General features: G+C 36.5%; 1 protein-coding gene across 4 annotated transcripts in view; it reads right to left on the bottom strand.

Moving 5' to 3' along the window:
• Nucleotides 1-3,264: 3,264 nt before the first annotated feature.
• The window catches only part of ZNF148 (zinc finger protein 148), a 37,237-nt gene continuing 16,897 nt past the window's right edge, over nt 3,265-23,604 (bottom strand). For 2 of the 4 annotated variants that reach the window (XM_079310827.1, XM_079310828.1), the window contains exons 2-7: nt 20,119-20,464; nt 18,799-18,924; nt 15,669-15,792; nt 14,918-15,001; nt 8,934-9,052; nt 3,265-8,598 (exon numbers count right to left, since the gene is read on the bottom strand). In XM_079310827.1, coding sequence (XP_079166953.1) covers nt 7,009-8,598; nt 8,934-9,052; nt 14,918-15,001; nt 15,669-15,792; nt 18,799-18,924; nt 20,119-20,448 — 2,373 coding nt within the window. In that variant the 5' untranslated portion in view covers nt 20,449-20,464 and the 3' untranslated portion in view covers nt 3,265-7,008. The remainder of the gene's footprint in view (nt 8,599-8,933; nt 9,053-14,917; nt 15,002-15,668; nt 15,793-18,798; nt 18,925-20,118; nt 20,465-23,604) is intronic. The other 2 variants (XM_079310829.1, XM_079310830.1) reach the window with 2 other exon arrangements.

The raw sequence follows: 23,604 nt of genomic DNA on the forward strand, positions 1-23,604 counted from the left end.
AACTATTTTTGTCTTTTTTTTGAGTTATGAAATTTAAATGTTTCTTTTACATATTAAATGTAAGTCAAGTGTTGAGCTAAATTAAATCCTTTTATACTTTTATAATTTTGGCCTTGAGACCCTAACATCTTTCATGGACCCACACACACACACACACACACACACTCACTCTCTTCTTGGTATCAGGAAATTCCTCATTTCACAGGAATAATGAAAGACTCACATATTGATTTCTGTCAGAAACATAAGGAATATGCAAATTCATACTTTCCAGGTTCCTATAAAACCATCTCTCTCCTATATACACACTCCAACTGATGGAATTCAGGTTACGGTCTTTTGTCTGATAAAGGGACGGAATAGATGTTGTAGGATAAAGAAATACTGTATAATGATTGAAATAAACCTATTATTCCAAATTTATCTATACAAATTATAATTTTTAAATTAACTGAAATAGAAGCATATGAAAAAGAAGGCATATGGATTTCAGGAAAATAGCACTATATCAGAAATTCACTGTAACAGTGTTTCACTATATATATCATCAGCTTTTTTCGTAAGACAATTTCTTCTGTACACTAGATTTTGTACTAATTTCTCTGTCTTCAAATCCATTATATTTTCAGATCCAATTCAGCACTATACAGTATGCCTTCAAAATAAAAGGAAGTCGCTTGCTTTATTGAATACCAAGTTCCCTTCCAGACAGTATTTAAAGAAAGACAAGACTACACAGACAAAGTCCAGTATAATTCATTTCTGACAATGAAAATTTCAACCCCTCATACTGTTGCAAAATTCCTCCTACTGAAATGTCTACAATAATAATAATTATAATAATAATTATAATAATAAAAAGCATACATTACATATAAAAGATACCAGTGTACTAAAAGTGACAGAAGTGGACTAGCAAATCCTTCAAAGCACATATTATATAAATGACTAGCATTTAAAAACATTTCTTTTTCTATAAAATGTAGGTCATATACATTTATAAATTGGGAGGGGGGAGGTTCTAAAGCAGTGATGACTGTTCAAATAGATATGCTGCTCTGTACAGTCTAATACCTATTCAATTCAAACTATAAGTTTGACACCTAGTTTATCAGAATAAACCCATCTCATCATCTCACAGCTCATAATTTGAAAAAATATGCAACTCAAAGGAAGAGGTGACTCAAAAGTTCACTGTTTATCTGCATATCAAATAAGAAGAGAACTATTCCTTTCTATGGGTGGCCCAAGTCTCATCAGTTCAATATCAGGACTTAAAGACTCCAAATTTATGTAGAGGAACTGGCAGGAATCAGCACAGAAGCAGAATAGTATCTCTGATCCTTTAGAGACACAGCTACTCAACCTTAGCAGTCTTCCTCGTCTCGCAGGAGTGCAGCCAAGCCATTCACTTCTCACTCAAAGGGGACGAAGCCATAGATCTAAACACTGTCCTCTCTGTGACTGAAATTGTGCTCTGTAAACAATGTTATATATTCCAGCAGGAGGACATCTGAATTTATTTATAAAAAAATGATTAAGAATATTCATTAACTCAAACAAGGCTATTAACTCCCAAAGGTATTTTTGGAATTTATCCTTATGCTACTCGTCAAGTTAGCACTGTCATGTATTATTGCTTACAAACAGTACATCATCATATGCCTTCTAACAGAGCAGTACTGTGATCAGTTCATATTTACAGGCTTTTCTGTTTGCTTTTAAACAAGCTATAAAAACATTACATACTTTACAGACAATACAAATACTCAAGTCAAACAAATGGAATGCATAACAATAAGAAACGTCATAAAGGAAGACTGACATAAGTCCTTGATTGTCAAGACACATTTATATTTATATATAAACTCTAGCTGTGCAGAATCAAAGATTCAATCATAGGTACATCCTTATTTGATAAATCATATTTACAGCATGATATTGCATAAAAAAATAAAATAATGTTGTTTACACAATATTACCTTTCCATCCATTGGATTAAGGAAAGCAAGAAACAACTCTTAGAAATGTTTGCTTGCCTCAGTTTGTGTCTCCTACCAAAAGATGTAATTTTAAAAAGGAAACAGAAGGTTTTATATGTTGAGTAGAACAAAAGCAACTATAAATTTATTTCCCTGACACGAAGCAAATTGAACTTGAACAGAAGTTTAAATTTCAAATTAAAGACATGTCTTTTCATTATCAGTAATACTTTCTTAGTGCTTGTCCTCTGCAAAGTGAGTTTCAGCTAAATGCATTACATGCCTAACATAAACATGCATTACCCTAAGTCCAATGAACTTTCAAAGTTACAAGGCTTCGTTTTAGTAAAACATTTAACTCTAGGAAACCTCAACATTATTCATTTGCTTCAGTACCAACCATGTAATTTGAAAGTTCACATGTGTACTGGTACCGACTGCATAAACATATTTCTGCCTGTTAACATTTCCAAAAGGATTCCCAGGAGTATTAGGATTTTCCCTGCGATTTGTAATGGTATTAAAACAAGCAAACAAGGAATAAAAATCAAAGCTCTCAAAGCCAAGAAAATTTAGTTAGCAAACATACATACATAATGTAATCCAAGGCTGCAAAATTCAGAGTGAATTCATCCAATATTCTGGTTCATTTCAAATTGTTACTACATATGATACAAATACTATAAAAATATTCTGATCGAGCATGGAATATAATGTATCTGTTCAGCTGGAAAGTTTTCATAGGAGAACATGAATACTTTGGAATAAACTCCAAAAGTTACAGTAGAACCCCAATAATTCGCAGCAATGCCTTAGAAACCCTTTACAAATTACAATTTTTGAAAATAGTGAAGAAGCAGGCAAAAAAAGCAAGGATGTCACATCACAAAATGTACTTTGTTCATTTATTTTGACAATTGCAATTTAGTTTTCAATACTCCTTCTACCTCCCAGTATACTAATATGGATGCTGTAGTATACTTGGGTGAAGTAGTACAGTATTATTGTGTGAGACCTTGCTACAGTACTTTTTAGACCATTGCAGAGAGGTGGGAAAGGACCATGAGGGATGTAGAAACCTGTCAGATGCTCTGTTTAGAGGTCAGCGAATTAGCAAGATTTTACTGTACTTCTCAATTAACAATGAAAAGCTCCCATCATCCAAAAAAACTGACAAGTACAATATAAAAATAATACAAGTGTTATTTCACATGAATACTTTCTTGTCCTATTTTCTTCTTGAAACACAATTTTCCTAAAGACAACACTAGGAGACACAAGATCATAAACATGGCTCTTTTATCATCCAATTTAAATTGTTTATGCTGTTATTCATAAACCAACATACAGTAATACACATGGTTAATCCTTCTCCCCAAAACTTGTCATTTATGATTAATTCATTCTCAAATCAAATGAAGAAAATGTAAATGCCTATTAGTATACCATTACAAGCTGATTCCTTCATTGTCTGTTATATTAATGGTAAAACATATCAAAAGATTCATGCTAAAAGGGACACTGTCAAGTAATTTAGGACCAAAATATGGCCTATTCATAAGTGCATGTGTATATATATATATATATATATATGTATTCTGTACATATATATATATATATATATGTAGAGAGAGAGAGAGAGAGAGAGAGAGAGAGAGCTTGGTAATAAATGTCATCAATTTCCTCTTTTTCAAAATTATCATTGCGCTATCACTAGTAGATATCCCCAAAATTCCCACCTTACACACACACACATATCTGGTGCTCACTTGACCTTTCAGTAAGAATGTCTGCTGTTAGCTCAGAGGAATCTCCATGCTCACCCCAGCCTTATACTGACAGCACAGGAACAGAGCTGCTTTTTTCCAGACATACACAGAAAACTAACAAAAATGACCAGATCAACATGAAGAGTGTGCATCTGCAGCAGATTAAAAGAGCAGTGAAAAACATTATTAAATAATGCCATCATTAAATAAGCAAGAGCTTTTTACAGAGCTAAACCTCCCAGAACTACATAAACACCTATTCCAGGATGAAAGGGGATGTACTCAGGAAATCACAGCAGTGTATTTGGCTAACTCCTCCAGTGCAGAAAGCTTCAAGCATCAGCAGATCAACTACTCCCACCACTGCTTTACTCGTACACGTGGGAGAGCCCTACAGGGCAGTCCCTGTGGCTTGGACGGGACCTCACAGCCTGTCCTAAGGCACAGAGTGCAGCTGGAATGGCTCAGCAGCAGGCATGGGAATGAGCTGTGATGCAAGGAACAGCAGCTCCTCTGGTGATCCCCATCTGGCTGCAGGGAAGAGCAAGTTCCTTCAGTCTGTACAGCACCTGCTCCCTCACACCCGCCCGGAGTGACTCCCAAGTGGGACCATGGCATGGGAGAGCCACTCTCTCAGAGTCCTCAATCACTTTCTCACACCAGGGTGTCAATGCAACTTTTTAAAATAAAGCTGAGTCAGACCCCTTAGGGAGAAGGAGGCTTCATTCCTCTTACCTCCCTATAGGCCCACAGCAGTGCAGTAACACAGTCATAACCCAGCCTTTGTTTTTTTAATTCTGTTCCTTGCTATATTCAACAAATAGTACAATTGCCATCTCCTTGCAACATCAGGGCATAGGAACAAAAGTGCCAACACAGTGTTATTCAGGCACTGCAAGCTAGGATGTCATGGAAATGAACACTGAAAACAAAGTATGCCTTACAAGAGGTGGTTTCCTGGGATATAGGGACCCTTTTTGTTATTTCTGTGCAACACAGAATGGAAAGTCAAAAAAACAAACTGACCATAAAGGAATAAAAACAGAGAGACCACGAATCAGTTTAAAAATATTCTTTCAAAGAAATTTCTTTACATGTATCATTAATAATCCATAAGGAATTCACTTTTCTCTCTTGATGCCCACTCTTTTCAAGTCGTGGCCAAATATTCAGACAAAATTACTGGCAAGTCATAGCACGCTGAAATGCCTTACTGTTTTACACACAGAGCCAACAAATCAAAAAAGCCTGCTTTCTTATACAAAAGTATTAAGAAATTAGTTTATATAAACTGTATTCTTGCCAATAGAAGAAGCAGGCTATGGATAATAAATGCCCTTTCTCCCTCAACTGTACCAAGCAAAGTTAGTGCTCTAGTAGTGCTACCATAAGGGAAAATACAAAGTGGGATCAGTTTCCTGGTAATCAAAATTCAGAAAAATATTGCTACTGCTTTGGTAAGAGGTGGGAACTGTTCTAGGTCATGCTGAAGTCCTTTTTTTAAAAGACAGGATATAATTTAGCCCCTTGAGAAGCAGCCTTTTCTCCTACCTGATGGCTTTGTCTGAGAGACACCAGCTAGCAACAGTGGTGTAAAAACCTGGATGAAATCCTATTTAAAAAACCACCATATACACACCTATCTGTGTGTGTGTGTGTATGTGTGTGTGTGTGTGTTTTTCCCTGGTTAATCAGCCTGCATGAGGCTTAAACTGCCTTGAACTACCAGACAGTGTCCCTTTAGGGAAGGTGCAATAGAATGAACATACAGTTCAAAAATCTGAAATTTGTTAACTTAAACTACACAATAGTTAGGCTATTCAAATCTTACCACCTTAAAAATGCACACAGAACTACTTATCGTACCATACTGTATACTTCAAGACAAAGTACTATTCAAAAAAACATATTCATGGTACAGGGATAAACTTTGCAGTTTATTTATACTGTGAAATGCAATGAAAACTTCTGATCACTCTCCTAGGCTGGAAAAAGAAATTCCATTCACTAGCATCATTCACCAGTTTAGGTTGGTAAAATTGTAGTGACTTTTACTAAGCAAACACTAAAAAATGGGGAATTTCAATGCCCACTTCTTCAGCTTTCAGGGATACTTCAATAAATTTAATAATTGAAATTGTCAAAATTCTAGACAGAGAATTAAAACAGTTTTTACAGAAGCTAAAAATACCCAATCTCAAGTATATTGAAAAGAATTACTGGAGCTGCTGTATGAGATGAAAATGATGCAACCGTATCAAACCTAAACATCTAAAAATGGTTTTATTTTTTGAGAAATCAAAAACTATAAAGTTGGCTAAGTGCTCTATGTTAATCGTTATGAGTATGTAGGGTAAGGTACAATTAGGCTTTTAAATCTTGGAATACACTGTTTGTGTAAGCATTTTGCAATTGGGAATGTCATCTACAGAGTTTTTAACTAAAACTTCAAAATCTTGGTTTCTGCATATGAAAAAGTCATTAAAAAGTTACATCTAGATTCAGCTGTACAAAGAAATACACATTACTTCGGGAATGAAGTAAAGGCTTTAGCAGTTAGGCATTTTGCTTAAAAAAGTGTTTAAAGTATTTTAAATTAATTAGACTTTTAAATAGTAGAGTTAGTCTATCAAATTTCACTTTCTTTCCCTCCAAACACAACTCAAGGTAATGCAAAGCAGAAATAAAGGGCACATGGTCTAAAATTATTTTGGGAGAGACTGAAGATTTTTCTAGAAAATGCTTTCTTTTAAAGCCATATTTTGTTTGACTTCTGAAACTTACTTGTTTATTCTGTGTGTTTAGTACACGTTGATTCCCTGCTGAAGAGCAATGACTATGCTGACAAGCTTAGAAATGACAATGTGAATAGTATCAGACAATAAACTGTCCTCCCAAAGCATACACGGAAACCAGCAAGGAAACAATCATGGGGGAAAGTCTTACCTGGGGATTTTGTTTATTTTAAAATTTCATAGAAGGTAAAATATTTTCTGGATTCAAACAAGTGAATAATAAACTGCCTTTGATAGGGGCACCAACATCAGGCAGTTCAATGACTGATGGCTAACAACAAATTAAAAAAAAAAAAAAAAGGAAAAAAAAGAAAAAAAGAAGCAGTTATTGGTCTTGCTAATATCAGCTTACTTTTGTTTTAACATAGCGCTCTTAAAAGCTGTACAGAACTCCATCTTATACAGAGCAACCCCCTTTTGACAAATGTGTTCTAAAGTGCCAGTATTATTTACAAAGACTTCTTAGCCAAAAGTCTGGCCCGTTGTGGCATCAGGTGAAGAAGTCATCCCAGCTCTGCTATCATTTACATTCACCAAGGGAAATTCTGGGAAGTCAGCACTTGTCCCTGGTCCCCGAAGGTTCACCTGTCCATTGGCAGTGCTAAACTGAGAGGAAATTCCAGCTCTTGCCCCATGGTACTGAGCTCTAAAGGGCTGCTCAAAGGAGCTAATTTGATATGCTTGATGAACAGACTGTGCCTCTGCTTTCTTCTGAGAAGTTACTTGATCCAAGAAGTCCTGTGTAGAGGAGGAAGAAGAATGATTTGCCTCATCACCTGAAAAGGGAAAAGGGTGCTGAGAATCACCAACCATTAGTCCAAAGTGAGACTTGTCTGGAGTTGTTCTTAATGGAGAGTTCATGCCTGACCGAAAGCTATTGACAGGTATAGATGTGTAGACCTTCTCCATGGAAGGAAATGCTGGCTGGGTTGTAAGAGTCTGGTTATCAGTCACAAAATTAAGGCTCGAGTTGTTCAAATAGGCATCATTTTGGCTAGTTCTGTCCAAAGCTTGTTGTAAAAACTTTGAATATTCTTGTAACATACTAGCTTTATCTGATGAGGAAGCTTGAGAGCTTGTTCCAACCGTCTCAGACTGGGTCACCTCAGATACTTCAGCGGAATTGATGGATATACTGGAGGTCACTTCCGTGTCAGCCACACTGAAAGAGATCTCATGCTGTCCATTAGCCTTGTGTGAATAATGATCTAACAGAGTTTGCAGTACCTCATCTGGAATGACATTTTTGTCATGGTTACCTTTAATTTCAACATTCAGTGCCTGTGTGTCTAGTATTGAGGCTGTAGCAGTTTCATCAATGACACTGGCCACAGCTGCCTGCGTTACTGAAGGTTGAGATGCTATGGTACTTACATTCAAGGCATATTCTCGACTGTTGTTACTAGCTGCTTGCAGATACCTCTTTTTCTTTAAAAACTGCATTGCATCATCATAATTAGTGCTGCTGTGTACAGGTTTACTGGGCCCTTCCTGTAATGTGTCGACCTGATCAATGTCAGCATTACCTTCAGAGTCCAGTAAACTTTGCTTATCCACAAGATCGAAGGCATACTTTGAAACCTTGCTGTCTTCATATGTAGATAAAGGTGAAATGGTTTGACTTTGCTCAAGTGGCTGCTTTAGACTCCTCTTGTTGACCTTCTTGAGAACGAGCTTCGGTGGGTGTATTTCTCCAGAATTTGCCTCCTCTAAGTGCGATCCACCGACCGAAGAATGCGGCATCTCCACAGCATATTCCGCTACCATGTATTCATCTTTTACTTTAGTACTAGAAGAGTACAAAGGCAAATAGTCATTTTTGTCCTTCTTGTGTTCTGATTTATCTGAACTTTCCTTATCCCCAGATTTTGTTTTCTCTGTTTTCTGCCTTTTCTTCTTTGGCAAGGAGCTGTCTTTCAGAGGCGTCGAGAAACCAGAATCTTCCTCCGATGGCAAAAAGCCAACTTTGGTGGCACTTCTGTTGGGTTTCTTCTCGCGGTTCTCATGGCACATACGTTTGTGTTTCAGCACACGATCGGTCCTGGAGAAATACTGCAAAAGATGATGGTGGTGGTTAGGATTATTATTCTGCAAAAATAAATATGTTAACAGAAAGAAAAGAAACCTCTCGTTCAAATGAATTTAGTCAGCGATTCACGCACTTTACCGATTTCTAATGAAGAGTCAAACAAGAGTGCACAGTCAATAAAATCAAGCACAGCCAGCTGTGACTCTGCCCCACCTGTGCAGCAAGATAGCCCTCCTTGATAGAAAAAACATTAATTCTATATTTATTTATATAAAATGGAGGAAGCCTCATCTGCAATAATGGGCAATTGACTGGTATTTTCACAGAAATCACAGAAGATTTCACTACGTCATCTTACCTGCAAACAATATTCACACTGGTAAGGCTTCTCTCCACTGTGAGTTCTTTTGTGCCTTTCCATGTGATACTTCTGAATAAACCTCATACCACATTCATCACAACGAAATGGCTTTTCACCTGATAAAAAACATGCAGCAATATTAATCTAAAAGAATAAATCAACATTTTTCCATAAAATTACCAGGTCAAATACTACATTCTCTATTAAAAGAAGTAAGAGGATTTAGTCTATTGCTATTGAAAAACAACATAGGGCTTGCTTACATCACTATTTTTTCAATTCTCAGTTGCTGATACCTCAAATTACTTTAAGCTGTTATGCTAAAAAAACCCTCACCTTATATATTAAATCCTTACTCCCCTTTCTAATGCAACTGCAGGTATGTCTTACACCTAACAAATTAAGAACTGTGAAGGTGGTCTGTCTGAATTGTTGCTACAGTATGCATTTCTCAGGGCAGACAACTGCATAAAAATACCCCAATCCTCTCAACCAACTCATTAACTCAAACCAATCTGTTCTAGGAGAGAATTAAGGCATTTCCAAACCTCAAATATAAAATTTTAGAAGGTGCTTTCTATTTTTCAGTATTTTTTCCCTTACCTGCATGTGGAATCGAGAGCACTGCTTTTAACAAGTCCTACTATTTTGGTTGAAACCCAAATTTATTTATTTTTTTTAGGACCTAATTTAAAAATATTTTTTAAATTAAATCAAAACCCAAGAAACCTCTGTAGCAGAACTGGTATTTGCATACTTACAAGTTTCTCATTTTGGTTGTTCTGTTTGCTTGTTTTGGTTTCTGTTTTTTTCTTTACTTTCAGGAAATACTCATTTTAGAGAATATGCACTGCCCTGAATTCATCTTCAGTTCTCCCCCTTATTTTTCCTCACAAAGAAACCCTGTAACAATCATTTCTAAGCAGGGAGTAACTCTATTTTTATTTCTTTTAACTTTTGCCTTACATCTTCCCTCTGATATTTTTTCTGGGTTTCTCTGACAAAACCTAAAAATTTCAAATGCATTGAAAAGTCAGTTTTGCTTTTATAGAAGATCACTATTATTTAGTAGAACTCACTCTGAACAAGAGCAATCTCTCAGTATTTACTATTAAATCCTTTGGGCTGACATAGAGGTCAGAGATTGTCTTGGCAGCATCTGTCAAGTCCCTCTGTGTTCTGGATACTGCACTTCACTGATTTTTGGGATATGTCCTGTTATCAGAAATATGCAACTATTGCTATTTTCTGAGATAGTTTTTATTCTTACTAATTATGTTATGAACTGCTGAATTACCAACAATTAGTTGTTAAAGTTTGAAACTTAAAAGTAATACATATTATTTCAAATATTGACAGAGTTTGTATTTTCCATTTAGAATAGAGAAATTTATCCACATCCTTCTACAAATGGGAATACAGTACCTTAAAATAAGGTTAGAGTATTTATAGAAACCAGAATGGAAAGTATCTGCATCGCCCACATATGTGCTCCTAGTCAGATTGTTAATGCCCAGAGTTTCAACTTCCTTAATTCCAACCAATTTCTAAATCTCTCTCTTTGTAAGCCTATGTCCTATTTCTAACTATTAATTCTTACCTCTCCATGTGGCTTCTCAGCCAATCCCTTTCTTGGAAGAAATTATTCCAATTTATTCTCTCCTAAATCAAATTATCTTCTCTCCTCAGATCTCTCAGCTTCCATCATTTCTTTTTCTACAGGCTCACAACCCCAGCACTCTGTATCTCTTCTTCCACTTAACTTAGAGAACTTTACCATTTCTTGTTTACTAATAAGCACCATCAAATCCTGCTTTTTTTTCAACATCCCTTGTAAGTTATAACACCTATCATATCATTCCCTCTCATCCTGCCATTAAGCAAATCCCCCTCTCTGATTTATTCCCTGACTTTCAAACTCCAGGTTCATTCCTGGTGTTCTCTTTATTTGTCAGGCACCCTCACAACTACAGTGCCTTTCTCCCAACAAGCCTGTTCAGACTTTTTGAATCAAATTCCAGTCCTTGCCTTCCACTTTCAGGATTCTGAGGCAAGACATCTAGACCTCATTGTTCTTGCCTGATACATAGAAACTAATTCCTGAAGACTACTACTTAGTCCTTGCTACTTCCTGTTTTCTTTCCCTTTGCTCCACTACTTTACTTTGTAGGGTTTTTTAACTGCCCCTTCAAACTCTCCCTACATTGCTTCAAAGCTTGCTTTCAAGCTACCTTGGATTTATTTTAGAGAATGGAGTGGCTGTTTGGGTTGAAAACTATCCTGAGCCTTAAAGTCAGATAGGTGAGTCCTGTTCTGGCCTTGAACAGCCCTCTAAGGAGCCATCCTGCAATCCCAGGAAATGCAGAACACTTCATTAATACACTTACCTGCAGCCTTACACTCATTTCTGTAAGTGAATGCACACAGAGTTCCTTAACATTTTCCCACTCTAACTGGCTGTTTGCTGGCAGAACACTCTCCAGCTGCCTATTCCCATTCCAAGGCTTAAAAGGGCCAAACAGGGGTCTGTGGTTTTTAGGTGGATTACAGTCACCAGCTATTTTGGAGACTTTCAAGACACATACAAATGCACTGCTGGCCATGCCTTAACAGGGAGAAGAATCTGGGGACACTGCCCTGCAGTTAACTCAGCACAGTACAGAAAATAATATTTTCCAGTAGAATTCCAGAACACTCTGAAACTAAGATTAAGAAAACCTTTGTGAAACTGAAACCATACTTAATTTTGGCTTTAATCTTCATATGGAAGATAATGTTAGTAAAAGATTAAAAATTAATATGAAGATAGGCTTCCAATAATAATTTCATCCTAGCAGAAGCCCAAAACTTCAGATGCCTTTTACAATTTTGTTGCACTTTTCAAACAAGATCTATTGGAAATGGAGGAGATCATTATTAATCAAATTTTGATAATGCAGGGAGAATCCAGGACATATTATTCTGAAATGTTTTGGTGAGTGGGAAAGAATCAGATGTATAAAAAAACCACAGAATTAAAAAATACAATACAACAATTAATGCATCATTTATGAAAACAGCCCATGTGCTGTGTGCATGCTTGCAATCTATTAAAACCAAGCAATAGAACTATTCATCCAGTCTAGCACAAATATTAACTGTATGAAGGCTGTAACAATTATAAACCCAGGCATTTTAAAGTCTAAATAGAAAAAAAACAAATTATAAAATACCAAAGAAGGCTATAAAAAATCAGCATGACTGGATAAGAAAGCACTTGAATTGTTAGCCCCAATGGTGTTTTATTTTTTTTAAATGTAATCTTAGTTTTTGTGTTGAAAATGGAAAGTAGGGTGGCTTACACAATTAGGACAGATGAACACATGAGTGGGTAAGGTATACAGGGACATCTCTAAGCAAGGAGTAAGCAGACATATTTGGAAAAAAAAAAAGAACATTCACCATCTTCTCCAACCTCGTAAACTGAAAATATTTGTGTACCAGTGATTCTTCCCTCTCTTACAACTAAAATAGCAATTTTCTGTATCATTAGGGACAAGTTTAGCAGCAGGGCTCCAACACTGCTGCTGTCCTCTACACACAATTATAAACAAATTTTGTATTAATGCAATGTCTGCTTTTAGATGCAACTGTTTAATTATTTACACAGAATAAGGCTGTTCATTGATTGCTTCCTAACTCTCTCACAATATTTCCTTTGAAGGAGTGGTTCAGAGAACTAAAGTCAAATCAGACTGGAAATAGCTGAGGTACCTGTAGACTGGGGGCTTGTAACAGGCATAAAATGAGGCTTCTACCTGTAAATACTCTCTTTGGTTGATTTAAAATAAATTGGACAATTTGATTAAAATCTTTAAAATAATTAAGAGGCTTCTTGTTCCACATCAGTATTTTGAACAAAATCTAGTGCTAAAAGTGGTCATTCATGGAGATAAAAATGCAAAATCAAAAAAGATTTGAATAAAGTTAAGAAACATTTTTTAAAGGGAATGAATAGTACAAACAAATCTTTACTTTCATCAAAGTAAATCACAGACCTGCTGCTCACCTTCTCATTAAAGCAGCAAGTTGAAAATTCAGCTTTTCTGGATGGGTTTAGTTATGCAGCCCTGAACAAGTGACTACACAAACAGCTAAGGGCCAGTAGTGAACACTGTCATATGGAGGTGAAAGCACAGACAGGTATGCAGAGTGCCAATTAGCTACACTATAACTGGGTGAAGCCAAAAATTAAACACTAGTTAAATTCTTGTTAACTAAACTGCCTTCAGAAAAAAATCTGCCACTACTGGAATCTGGATTTTATGTGTTTTCTCCTAATCATTACTAGCTGTCACCTAGAAAAACATTCATGACTCAACAATTTAAACACAATTAACTATCTTCTATTTTCTGAGAAACAACTAAACTATACCTCAGGATGCTGAGGAAAGGAGGAAACACAGTTATCTAAAAAAAGTCAGATAACAATATGGTTAATTAGTTAAATGGTACCTTTCTCTCTGCTAAACAAAGACTAGCATATCTTAGAGCTGGCATAAAAACCTAAAATCCCACCACATCCACCCCCTCCCTCCAAACCTTACAATCAACACAGATTTCTCATTAGAGCTAGAAGCTAAATTTTAAAAGATAATTAAATCAATTAATAAAATATTTGCAGTCAAGTATTAATTAACTATATTGCCCAGACTCTCATTTTCAAAGCCACGTAGAGGGAATAATCCTCATATGAAGGGAAAAAAATAAAAAAATAAAATGTTCTAAAAAATGTGAAGACTGCACTTAAATTTTTGCCTTTTTCTGGGGGTTGTTGGGGGGCAGATAGATGGAAGAGACTGAATGAGCATTCTTTTCAAGAATAAGTATCTACATAAAGTGGAGTCAGCATGGTTCACCAATTCAGAGCCAGAGGAAAGACTAGGAGCAGAACAAAGACACTGGACAGAAGAATGGAAGACTCTTCTGTGGCTGACTGGCTGAAGGAAACCTACTTAGTCTGGACTCATGGCAACCTAGGATACAAAAATCCCATAAACAACAGGGCATTTGTGCATGTAACTCCCTGTACACTGCTCTGAAAATTCATTTTGCAGAGTTCTTTCTCCCTCTCAACCCTTACACATGCACACACTGCACTGCGTGTTAGTAGCTTTCATATCCATTTAAATGCTACAGCCAAGAAACACTGTGCACATTCACCAGCTCTGCTTTTCTGAAAAAGAGGCTGAGAAATTGGCATCTAGTCCAAAAGGGACCATATTACAAAATATTTAAAGAGGGATTGAAAGGCCATGCACCAAAATGCCAAAAACCCAATGAAACCAAACCTGTTAAACAATGTGGTTCTGTGTGGTGCAACAAGATTTAAAAAAACAAACATATATAAACTTTAACTCTCCAGCTTAAAGCTTTGGGCCTTATTTGACCTATACTGCATATTTTTAAACTAAGACTCTTCTTTTTAGAACAGTTCTGAATAAAACCTAAAAGAAGAAAAAAAGTGAAAAGAAAAGCTGATACTAATACCTTTGGGGTTAGGCATTTTGGCCATTTTAATCCTGGCACTTTTCCATCAAATTCAAATACAAACAAACAGACAAACAAACAAATAAATCTATGGAAATGTAATTTGGAAGTCCCCCTTGTCTGAATTAACTGGATACAACAGAAGACAGAACTGCTTAACGAACTTTGACTTTTATGAATGCACAAACTTCAGGATTTGCTGCTCTGGGGTTATTTATAGAAAACTACTTTCAGATCTGCTTACTGGACTTCATACTCATTTTACAGCCAAAGGAAAGTGGAACAAGTTGAAAGCACAAAGCTAATTTCTTTTTCAAAATTTTAGAACACGTGTTAAACTAAAACAATCTACGACAGGGTTTTAGGCTGCATATTTATTATCAGAAACCTTGCCTGAGTGGGGAAACAGTTTTTAAGCACGCCAGTAAAGATACTCAAGGCACTATACTCACCAGTATGAATCTTCTCATGCCTCTGTAGCAGGTACTTCTGTATGAAACGCATGTCGCACTGACTGCACTGAAATGGTTTTTCACCTTGAACAATATAATTCCACATCCATCAGTTAATAACTACACACTGTTGTTTCTGATAACTATTTTTGAGGAATATTAAAATGTCTATTAAAAATACCAGCATCTGAGCGAATTCCAAAAATACCCTGATACCAGAAAAACATTTGCCTTACTATGTATATGAACTGCAGATTTCTCTCCATGATCCTAGGAGTCACATTAAGACTAGCATGGAAGAGTGATCTGGAATAGCTCTAATTTCCTCATGAGCAAGATCAATCAGGATGCTGGCATAGACTGCATTCAGGATACTGGCAAGCTATTACAACAGTAAGTACCTTTTTCACTACTCCAAACAGAGAGATACCTCATCAGGCAAATAAGCAGCTGCAGCACATTTTACAAAGGGGTCAATTTTTGGCACTTAGGCTACAAGTCAACCCATTACTTTCTGATAAATAAAGGAAAAAAAAACTTGTAAACAGATAGCTTTTCAGTTTATTAAAAATATGTTGATTTTTTTTGTTCTGATATTCTTTTGACACTTTGGTGCATGGAATCTCTAAGCTTAGATGCCAAGATAGCTACACTCTTAAAAATGAAATTCGCATAGAGCTGAAAACATTTTTAACATAAGTAAACAACTCTTTATAATAGTAGAAAAGACAAATTTGAAGTCAAGCAGTACCTGTATGAATGAAGACATGTCTCTGTAAATGGTAGTTGGTTCTAAAGGCAGCATTGCAATGCTCACAAACATGAGATTTGTGGGTTTTCAGACCAAGTGATCCATCCTCATTTATTGTAAGGATCTATTTTAAAAAGAGTAAAATTTGTTCTCACACTACCCTCTAAAGATGTCTTATTAACTACAAAAAAAAAAAAAACATTAATTTTTTCGATGCAGCAAATGTAAATATTTCAGGTAAAACAATGCTAATTTCTACAAAGCTATGCGTTAAGCTTCTAATACACATTTCCAATTGCAGTCCAATCCAACTTGGGTCTCGTTGTGCATTAAGAGATATTTCAACAGGACAGAGACAAAAGCAGCTCATGGAAAAGCAGCTTAGAGCTTCCCTAGGCACAGCTGAGTCACTTTACATGCTACTGTTTATTTTGCCCGTCTGTTGGAAAGAATGCAAAGTAATCAAACCACTCCAGGGACTAAACCATGAACAATTGTGTTTTAAAGCAAAAGTGAAAAGTTATATTCTTTTTTTCAAATCACAACTCTAAATGTTTGCTAAGAGTCATTAAAGCTTAACCAGAATAGTCATATATATTATCTACATCTATATAATACCAATAATCTCAAAGGTAATATTATATTTTAAAACCATAATCCCCAAAGCCGAACAACCAAGAGAATAGTATTATTCTTCTCCCCTTTCAGGTTTTTCACTCAATAAAGTATTGCTTACTTAATATACATATTAAAGCATCTCCTTGAATCGCTTTGCTATCAAACAAAGCTGCTATTTTCATATAAAGTTTAAAACTTAAGTTTTTTTTAAAATGCACCACATCTACCTTATTCAATAAAGCTAATAACAGGTTTTCTCTAATTTGTCAAAAAGATAAAAATAGAAACTAAGCCAAAACCCAAAATCTCTACTATCTCTGGCAAGAGAATAAGAAAAACAGTAAACAAATTACATTTATAAAAGTCTTGCTTAACTGTAAACACAACTATAAAGAAGAGCTTAAAGAACCTTAAATAATACAGTTTAGTCCCTTGTTATTAACAAAAAATAAAAGTATGCTGGGAAAACACATCTGCAGATTGATTAGCTACAGCGTTTTAAGTTTTATGATAATGACAGTGATGAGAAAGAGAGAGTCAATAACTGAAACAGTATCTCTGAAATAGTAGCAAATACTGTAGGATCTACTTAATTTTTAATTCCCCTGCGTCAAAACAAGAGTGAAAGTCTCAGACTAACAATTCTTGTGCATTCACTCTGAAGGACAAGCACATTCATACGTTTGTAAGATTGGTGTGTTCCAGCTCCAGTCACAGACAGAGACAATTGTAAAGAATCTGTTCTGTAACATTATCCAGCTGATGAAGCCGACTGGGTCTTTAAAACAAATTTAAATACATGTTATGAAATGTTTTTCATATATTATATTGAAGTTTTTAAATAATTGTGCAGAAAATATACTTAATTTCATGGTTATCCTAAACCTGGGCTCTTCTGCTTAATCTGCTCCTTGGAGCACCCTCTTAAATGATGAGAGTTAACTCTGTCAGAGCAGCTTCCCTAACCAAATAAAGAAGCTTGTGCGTGTGTGTGCGCGCGTGCGTGTGCGTCCGTGTGTGCACGTGTGTGTGTGCATGGAAGAGGCAACAGGAGACAGGAGTCAGGATGCCTAATGGCTTCTTCATTACCTGATCACTGCATTGATATACAACAGGATTTATAACGTTTCAGGGTGCTAACTGACTTCCCTTTGTCAGAGTTCCAGCTGCTTGTTTGGATGGAAAATCAACCCTACTACTCTGGAAATACTGAAGCTGCAGTAGGTTCTCACCTAGGTCAGTCCTTCAGCTTTTTTCTACTCTGACAGGTCTGAAAAAAGGGGAAGAAAGACTGAAAAAGAACCTGTTTAACAATTCTCCTGATCATTCTTCAACCTTTTGTCATCTCAGAAGACTAACCCTGGCAGGCTGGGAGATAAAAAGGAAGCATGCAAGTACACGTCTGTAGAAAGAGGGGCACGCGCCTCTTCTACCTTGCCATGTTTCCATGGAAGTGATCTCTGGATGTACTCAACCTAGATCTCCTTTTTCTCTCAAGGGAGAAGTGAGAAAAAATTGCACAGCATTTGGAACTTGCTTCCACACCCAATCTGAAGCAATTTCTCAGTTTTCCAAGAATACTACAGGTGCGACCTTATTTGACAGTGCTTTGAGGAGGACTGGAGGGTCCTGCACCCAGGGCAACAAAAAGGAGATTTGGGAGATTTTCTTTGTATTATGGTGAGTTTTCCTTTGATGTACAAACAGTCTGGGTTGATTCCTGAGTAGGCTTATTTTAATGCTGCCGTGTGGTAACATATAACTGATCTATCAGAGCAGCCTGAATATGTTCTATTTTAAGTCTGAAGATTACTACTGATTTGGGGAATTACTACAAGGTATAACACTGCTACCTCATGAGGTGAAATGATTCTGGTTTTATCTGAAGTGCTTCTCAACAGAAGAAAATTGTTTTCAGACATACAGGGATACATACTTCTCATGAATAGATCTACAAAATAAATTTTTAAGTAACAAAGCAGCTGCTAGGGTAAGAATCTTTTGATATAAATAAATACATATATGAAGATGATTATGACCACAGGAATTTTCCCTACCAGTAAATTATTTTATATATATTAGTAAACTTTTTAGAATTTTCAAAACTAACATTTTAGTTTTCTTTTTAAAAACTTTTCACTACTATGCATGAAGCATATGAAATTATCAGGCTCACAGAAAAGCACAACTATTATTAGATAGATACAGAGTAATGATTTATAAATGGTCTACAAAGCTACTGACTCATAATTTAAAAAAAATATTTGGAGAGAGAACTGCCTGGAGAGACAGATGTTAAAATATGTCAAGAGTTCATGTTGCTAAAAGGAGTTCAAAGAAAAACACTGTTATATCAGTTTTGTTTTGGGTCTCTGGTGAACTTCAGAACTGCATCTTTACTGAGCAAACAAACAATTTCCAGCCTAACTAGTTCAAATGCTAATGAAATTAGTCATAGTCAACCAAATCTTCAGGTCCTTTTAATCTTGGTTTTGCCAAATCAATGTCTTACTTTTGCTGGTGAACGCTGTTTTCTTTTCTTCTTTTTCTGCAAATCTACTGGCTCTCGTATTTGTTTTTTGTCTCGTTTCTGTTGTTCAGATGCATCAGTAAAGGTAATTTCTTGCTTTACACTGATCTGTTAAGATACCAAGTGCCAGTTTCAGGTAAGGTTCTCACTACAGAAAAGCAATTTTTCAATTTTAGAAGATGACAAACTGCTGAAACAGAAAACCTTTTCCTAAGGGAATTATCTTCTGGCTTCACTCTTTCAGAAATTTAAGTGAAAGAATTAATATGTATCTTAAACAAAAAGGGCACAGTTAATTTCCTCAGTCACATTTTGATGTATCCTTTAATTCATCTCCCAAGGTCTTTTTTCCTGACCTTTGGTGATTTTGAGATCAGTTCATATGTTAAAATCACTTCCATCTGTAAAACCACTCAGTTTTTCACACCTATTTTACTTTATTCCGTGCTGTTGTCAATGCAAGATTTAATGGAATAGTTTATTATATATTTAAAACAGAAGTATTTTTAAGAAAAAAAAAAAAAAAAGACCAGTTCTAATGACGTTTTTGAAAAAAAAAAAATTTAAAAATCTCAATCTAATGTGAACTTTAATGAAGACCATGGTACTCTCACATTTTTCTAACACCTGAGCCACCTGATCTACAGCTAACAGAGTAGTGTTTTAACAGTGCTGTGTTTCTGAAGATTGTTCTTCATGTGCAAGGCTATCTACTTTTATAGTCCTGATGATTATCCTTTATGTTTGCAGGGTAACAGTGATGATGTGCTGCATTACAGACAGATGCTCTGTTTTCAAAAGGAAGTCATCTCTATGCTCTCTGGGAAAACCAGGGTATGCCTTCTATGAGATATCGTGGAGGGGCATATTTATGGTCATGTATGAAGTGTCACAGTCCAACCTGCAGTGTGAATGCAATTGCTAAGCGTCCACATACCTTAAAAACATACAAGATGCTTCCTATAGCAAAAGCAACTAAACAGTACTATGAACAGCATAAACCTTCTAATAACACTATTTATTCCAGTTTGTAGTTACCCTTAAACATTAAATATCCTTAAAAGAGCACATTTTAATGCTTTAGTTCTATCGTAACAGCCTGCTTATAAAATATTTATAAAACAGATACTTAAAGATTATACTTAATTGGCAAAATTTATCCACAGCCTGAGGCAAATGACATAATTATTTTGATAATCAAAATCCAAACAAGCAATTAATAGATTCTTGCCAGAGTAGGATTAGACTACCAGATCAAGCTTCCTAGTAATCTCTCCAATATTTCACAAAGAAATTGCTTACAGGGACATTAACAGCATACTGCAGCCCTTGAGGAAGTCTATCTTGAGCATCCATTTCATCATCATTTTTTACCGTCTCCTCATGGACCATGAGTTCATCATGTGAAATCATCTCTTGCTGTCGAAGTTCACTTTCCTGTAACACTTCATCTGTTGCAAGAATTTCTTGGTGCGGCATAGTCCGATCTTGAAGCACTGCCTCTTGCCGTTCTCTCGATACTCCAGACTGGTCAGATACTGCACCCATCCCTACCATAGCCCTGGATGACTGCATCTGGTCTATGCCACCACATTTAAGAAATAATCCTCCCAGCTTGTCTTCAATGTTCATTCTTAAGTGCAATTACCTACAAAGAAAGTTTTAATAGTAAACATCTACAATTGGTGCACTTGCTTCAATTTTTTTACTTAAAAACATTTTATAAGAAGTCAAGTCAGTACTCAACAAACACACATGCAGTCCTAAAATTGATACTGAGTAAGAACCAAGAATTGGATATCTTGGAAGAATGTCAAAAGATTCTCCTTTTGTACATCTGTGTGCACACAACTGAGCACTTTCAAATAAAAGGTTCCAAATCAGTGATTTTGACTGCTGGCAGAAGTATGGTAATTAAATAATGGCTAATTCCTCCTTCTCATTCCTTAGAAAACTTTTATTTTTTTTCCTGTCTGCCCTCTTTGCTCAGTTCTCTTTTTCCATTTTGACTGTCTTTTACAAACACCTCTTTCACATTGGTCCTGTTCTCTCTACTTCCTTGTCCTTTCAGTGCCCTTCCACTGCTGCTACCCCAGGGCATTGTAGCTCCTGGAACATCTTAATATCCACAAGTGACAGAAAACTGCATCCAAAGCAGCAGTTGTGGGAGGTGATTCTGCCCCTCCACTCCACTCTCCTGCCACCCCACTTGCAGTGTTACATCCAGCTCTGGGGCCACAACACAAGAAAGATGTGGATATATGCTGGAGCAAGTCCAAGGGAGGCGAGGAAAATTATCAAGGAGCTACAACATCTCTGCTATGCCCACAGGGTAAGAGAGAAAGAAGGCTCTGGGGAGACCTTACTGCAGCCTTCCATTATTTAAAAGGGAGCTTTTAAAGTGGAGAAATAACTTTTTTTGCACAGCTTGTTGCAACAAGACAAGAGGTCCCGACTGGAGAGACAATCAATTTAGACTCGATACAAAGAAGAATATTGTTACAATGAGGGTGCTGAAACACTGGCACAAGATGCCCAGAGAGGTCATGGACATCCATCTAGGAAAACAATCAAGGCCAGGTTGGATGAGGCTGAGCAACCTGATCTAACTGGACTGGAGAGCCTTTAAAGGTCCCATCCATCCCAAACTATTCTGTGATTCTATGAAAATCTAACTTTATAGCTAAAGCTACATATCAAATATAGACTACAGAGAGGTCATTCACTTTCATACCCACTAAGCAGGAGCATTAGTGAGGAAATATAAATTCCAATCATGAAAAGCAATACAATTCACAATATTCCAACAAGTATCATGACATTACTAATTGGTTTTCAGCAGAGAGCAGGAGGCTTTTGTGAAGCTGGAAATGGCAGCATCTTCTCATTCAACTAATTATCATATATACAAGATAGTTCTAGGACTCTTCTTCTCCTTGGCACACTGGATGTTCAGTCAGAGCAGTCAGTCTCCTTTACCCTATTCCCCAGGCCCAAAACCCCTACCATCCATTCCTCAGTGCTCCTTGAGACAGACACATCAACAGACAGACAGACAGACATCCTTCTCCATCCCTCTACGTTCCCACAGGCAGAGAGCAGAGGCAATACACACACAGGGGTGGGAGCAGAGGCACAGTGCAGTTGGACAACACACAGCAAGCCCAGCCAAAGCACCAGGTGGGACCTTGGGCAGCATCACGACAGCAGCAGCCCCTTGGATTTTGATGCATTCAGAGTCAGGATACAGGTGTGATGTGGGTACATTGCTAGACATCAGCTTCAAATTCCATCCCCTGAGAGTGCAGCATGGAGAAAGGATCCACCTCCATTCTAATCTAAAGTCAGAGGCTACACTGCTTTCCCTGCAGCTCACAATGACAATTCATAACCAAAGAAATCAGGTTTCTCTACAGGTGAAGTCCACAGAAATCAGGTCTCTGCCTAAAACCAGCAGAGCCATCACTCTGCAGAATCACACCACAACAGCCCCCTGCCAGTCTAACAGCCTGCCAACATGCAAAAATACCCCATTAAACAAATGTACATCAAATGTCTACGTTTCCATATTCAGCTTGATCCAATTGATCCCCTTCTAAATAATTTTCTTCTCCAGGAATTTATTTCAAAAATTCTCAGCGTATATAAACATTTGTGAAGCTTTTTTTATATCAAATTACACCAAGTTTACAAAATAAATAGTGGTTTCTTTTTAGATGAGATCCTAGATTACTTGGTAGAAATGGAAGCCACCAGCTGAAAGAGCTGAAAAATCTCACCAGGTTCTCTTACACTGTATTTTATTTCAAATATTACAATTTGTTAAGATTCTGGAAGGAAAATTAACTAAATTTCTTTTTAAAAAAAGAAAAATAAAAAAATAACTCACCACACACCTCAACAAATAAAGAGATGATTAACACATCCTGATGGCAACTCAGGTCTTATAACTCAAAAGTGAAAGAACAATTGTCCCTATTCTGCACCAGGAGAGGTTCTAAACTTCTGAATACATCACAGAAAGGCTGACAGCCAGGATGGTCTGACCTCTCTCAGTTTCAAATACTTAAGAAGCACACCAAAGGAAGAAGCTTTTCAGGCAAATACTTTTTTTATTATTTTTAGTAAGTCTTGCTCTGCTGGAAACCAGGAGAACAGAGTCACCAAGCTAAATGTCTCTATATATGACAGTGTCATCAACCTTTTTAACATCCTTCCTACAGTAAAGCCCATTTTAGGGACCAAAACCACCCATGACAGGAGAAGAAAATGGAAAAATTCTGGTCGGCACATTTGTGCTTGTGATCTCTTTTTCTGTTCTCCTGCAATTCTAACATAAGGAAGTTTGAAATCATGCATTTGATTTTCAGAGTATCTGTCTTCATATATGGACAACAATTTCTTAATGCCTTGAGTGAGCTCAGGTAGTGCTATGTGACAAGCTGACTCTCAAATTAAACCATTTAGAGCAAGAGAATGAGATGTCTCCAAGAGAAGATAGAGGTCTGCTATTTCACACAGCCACTTGCAGACATTATATAACCCATGAAGTGTTTTTCAGATGTAACTGGGAAACCATACTGATAGTTTCTCAGCAATAACAAAAACAAACAAACAAAATCTGGCACCCCACTAAGGCTATATTCTTGCCACCAATAAAGATCTCCAAGAGATCTTGCAACAACATCATAAAAGAAGAAAATTATGACTAATTTATCATTTTTTGGTTTGGAATATCCTATGCCAAGTGACAAAGGTGAGACAGAAATGAAATTCTTAAGATGTGGT

Source organism: Erithacus rubecula (assembly GCF_903797595.1).
Source record: "Erithacus rubecula genome assembly, chromosome: 8".
Lineage (NCBI taxonomy): Eukaryota > Metazoa > Chordata > Aves > Passeriformes > Muscicapidae > Erithacus > Erithacus rubecula.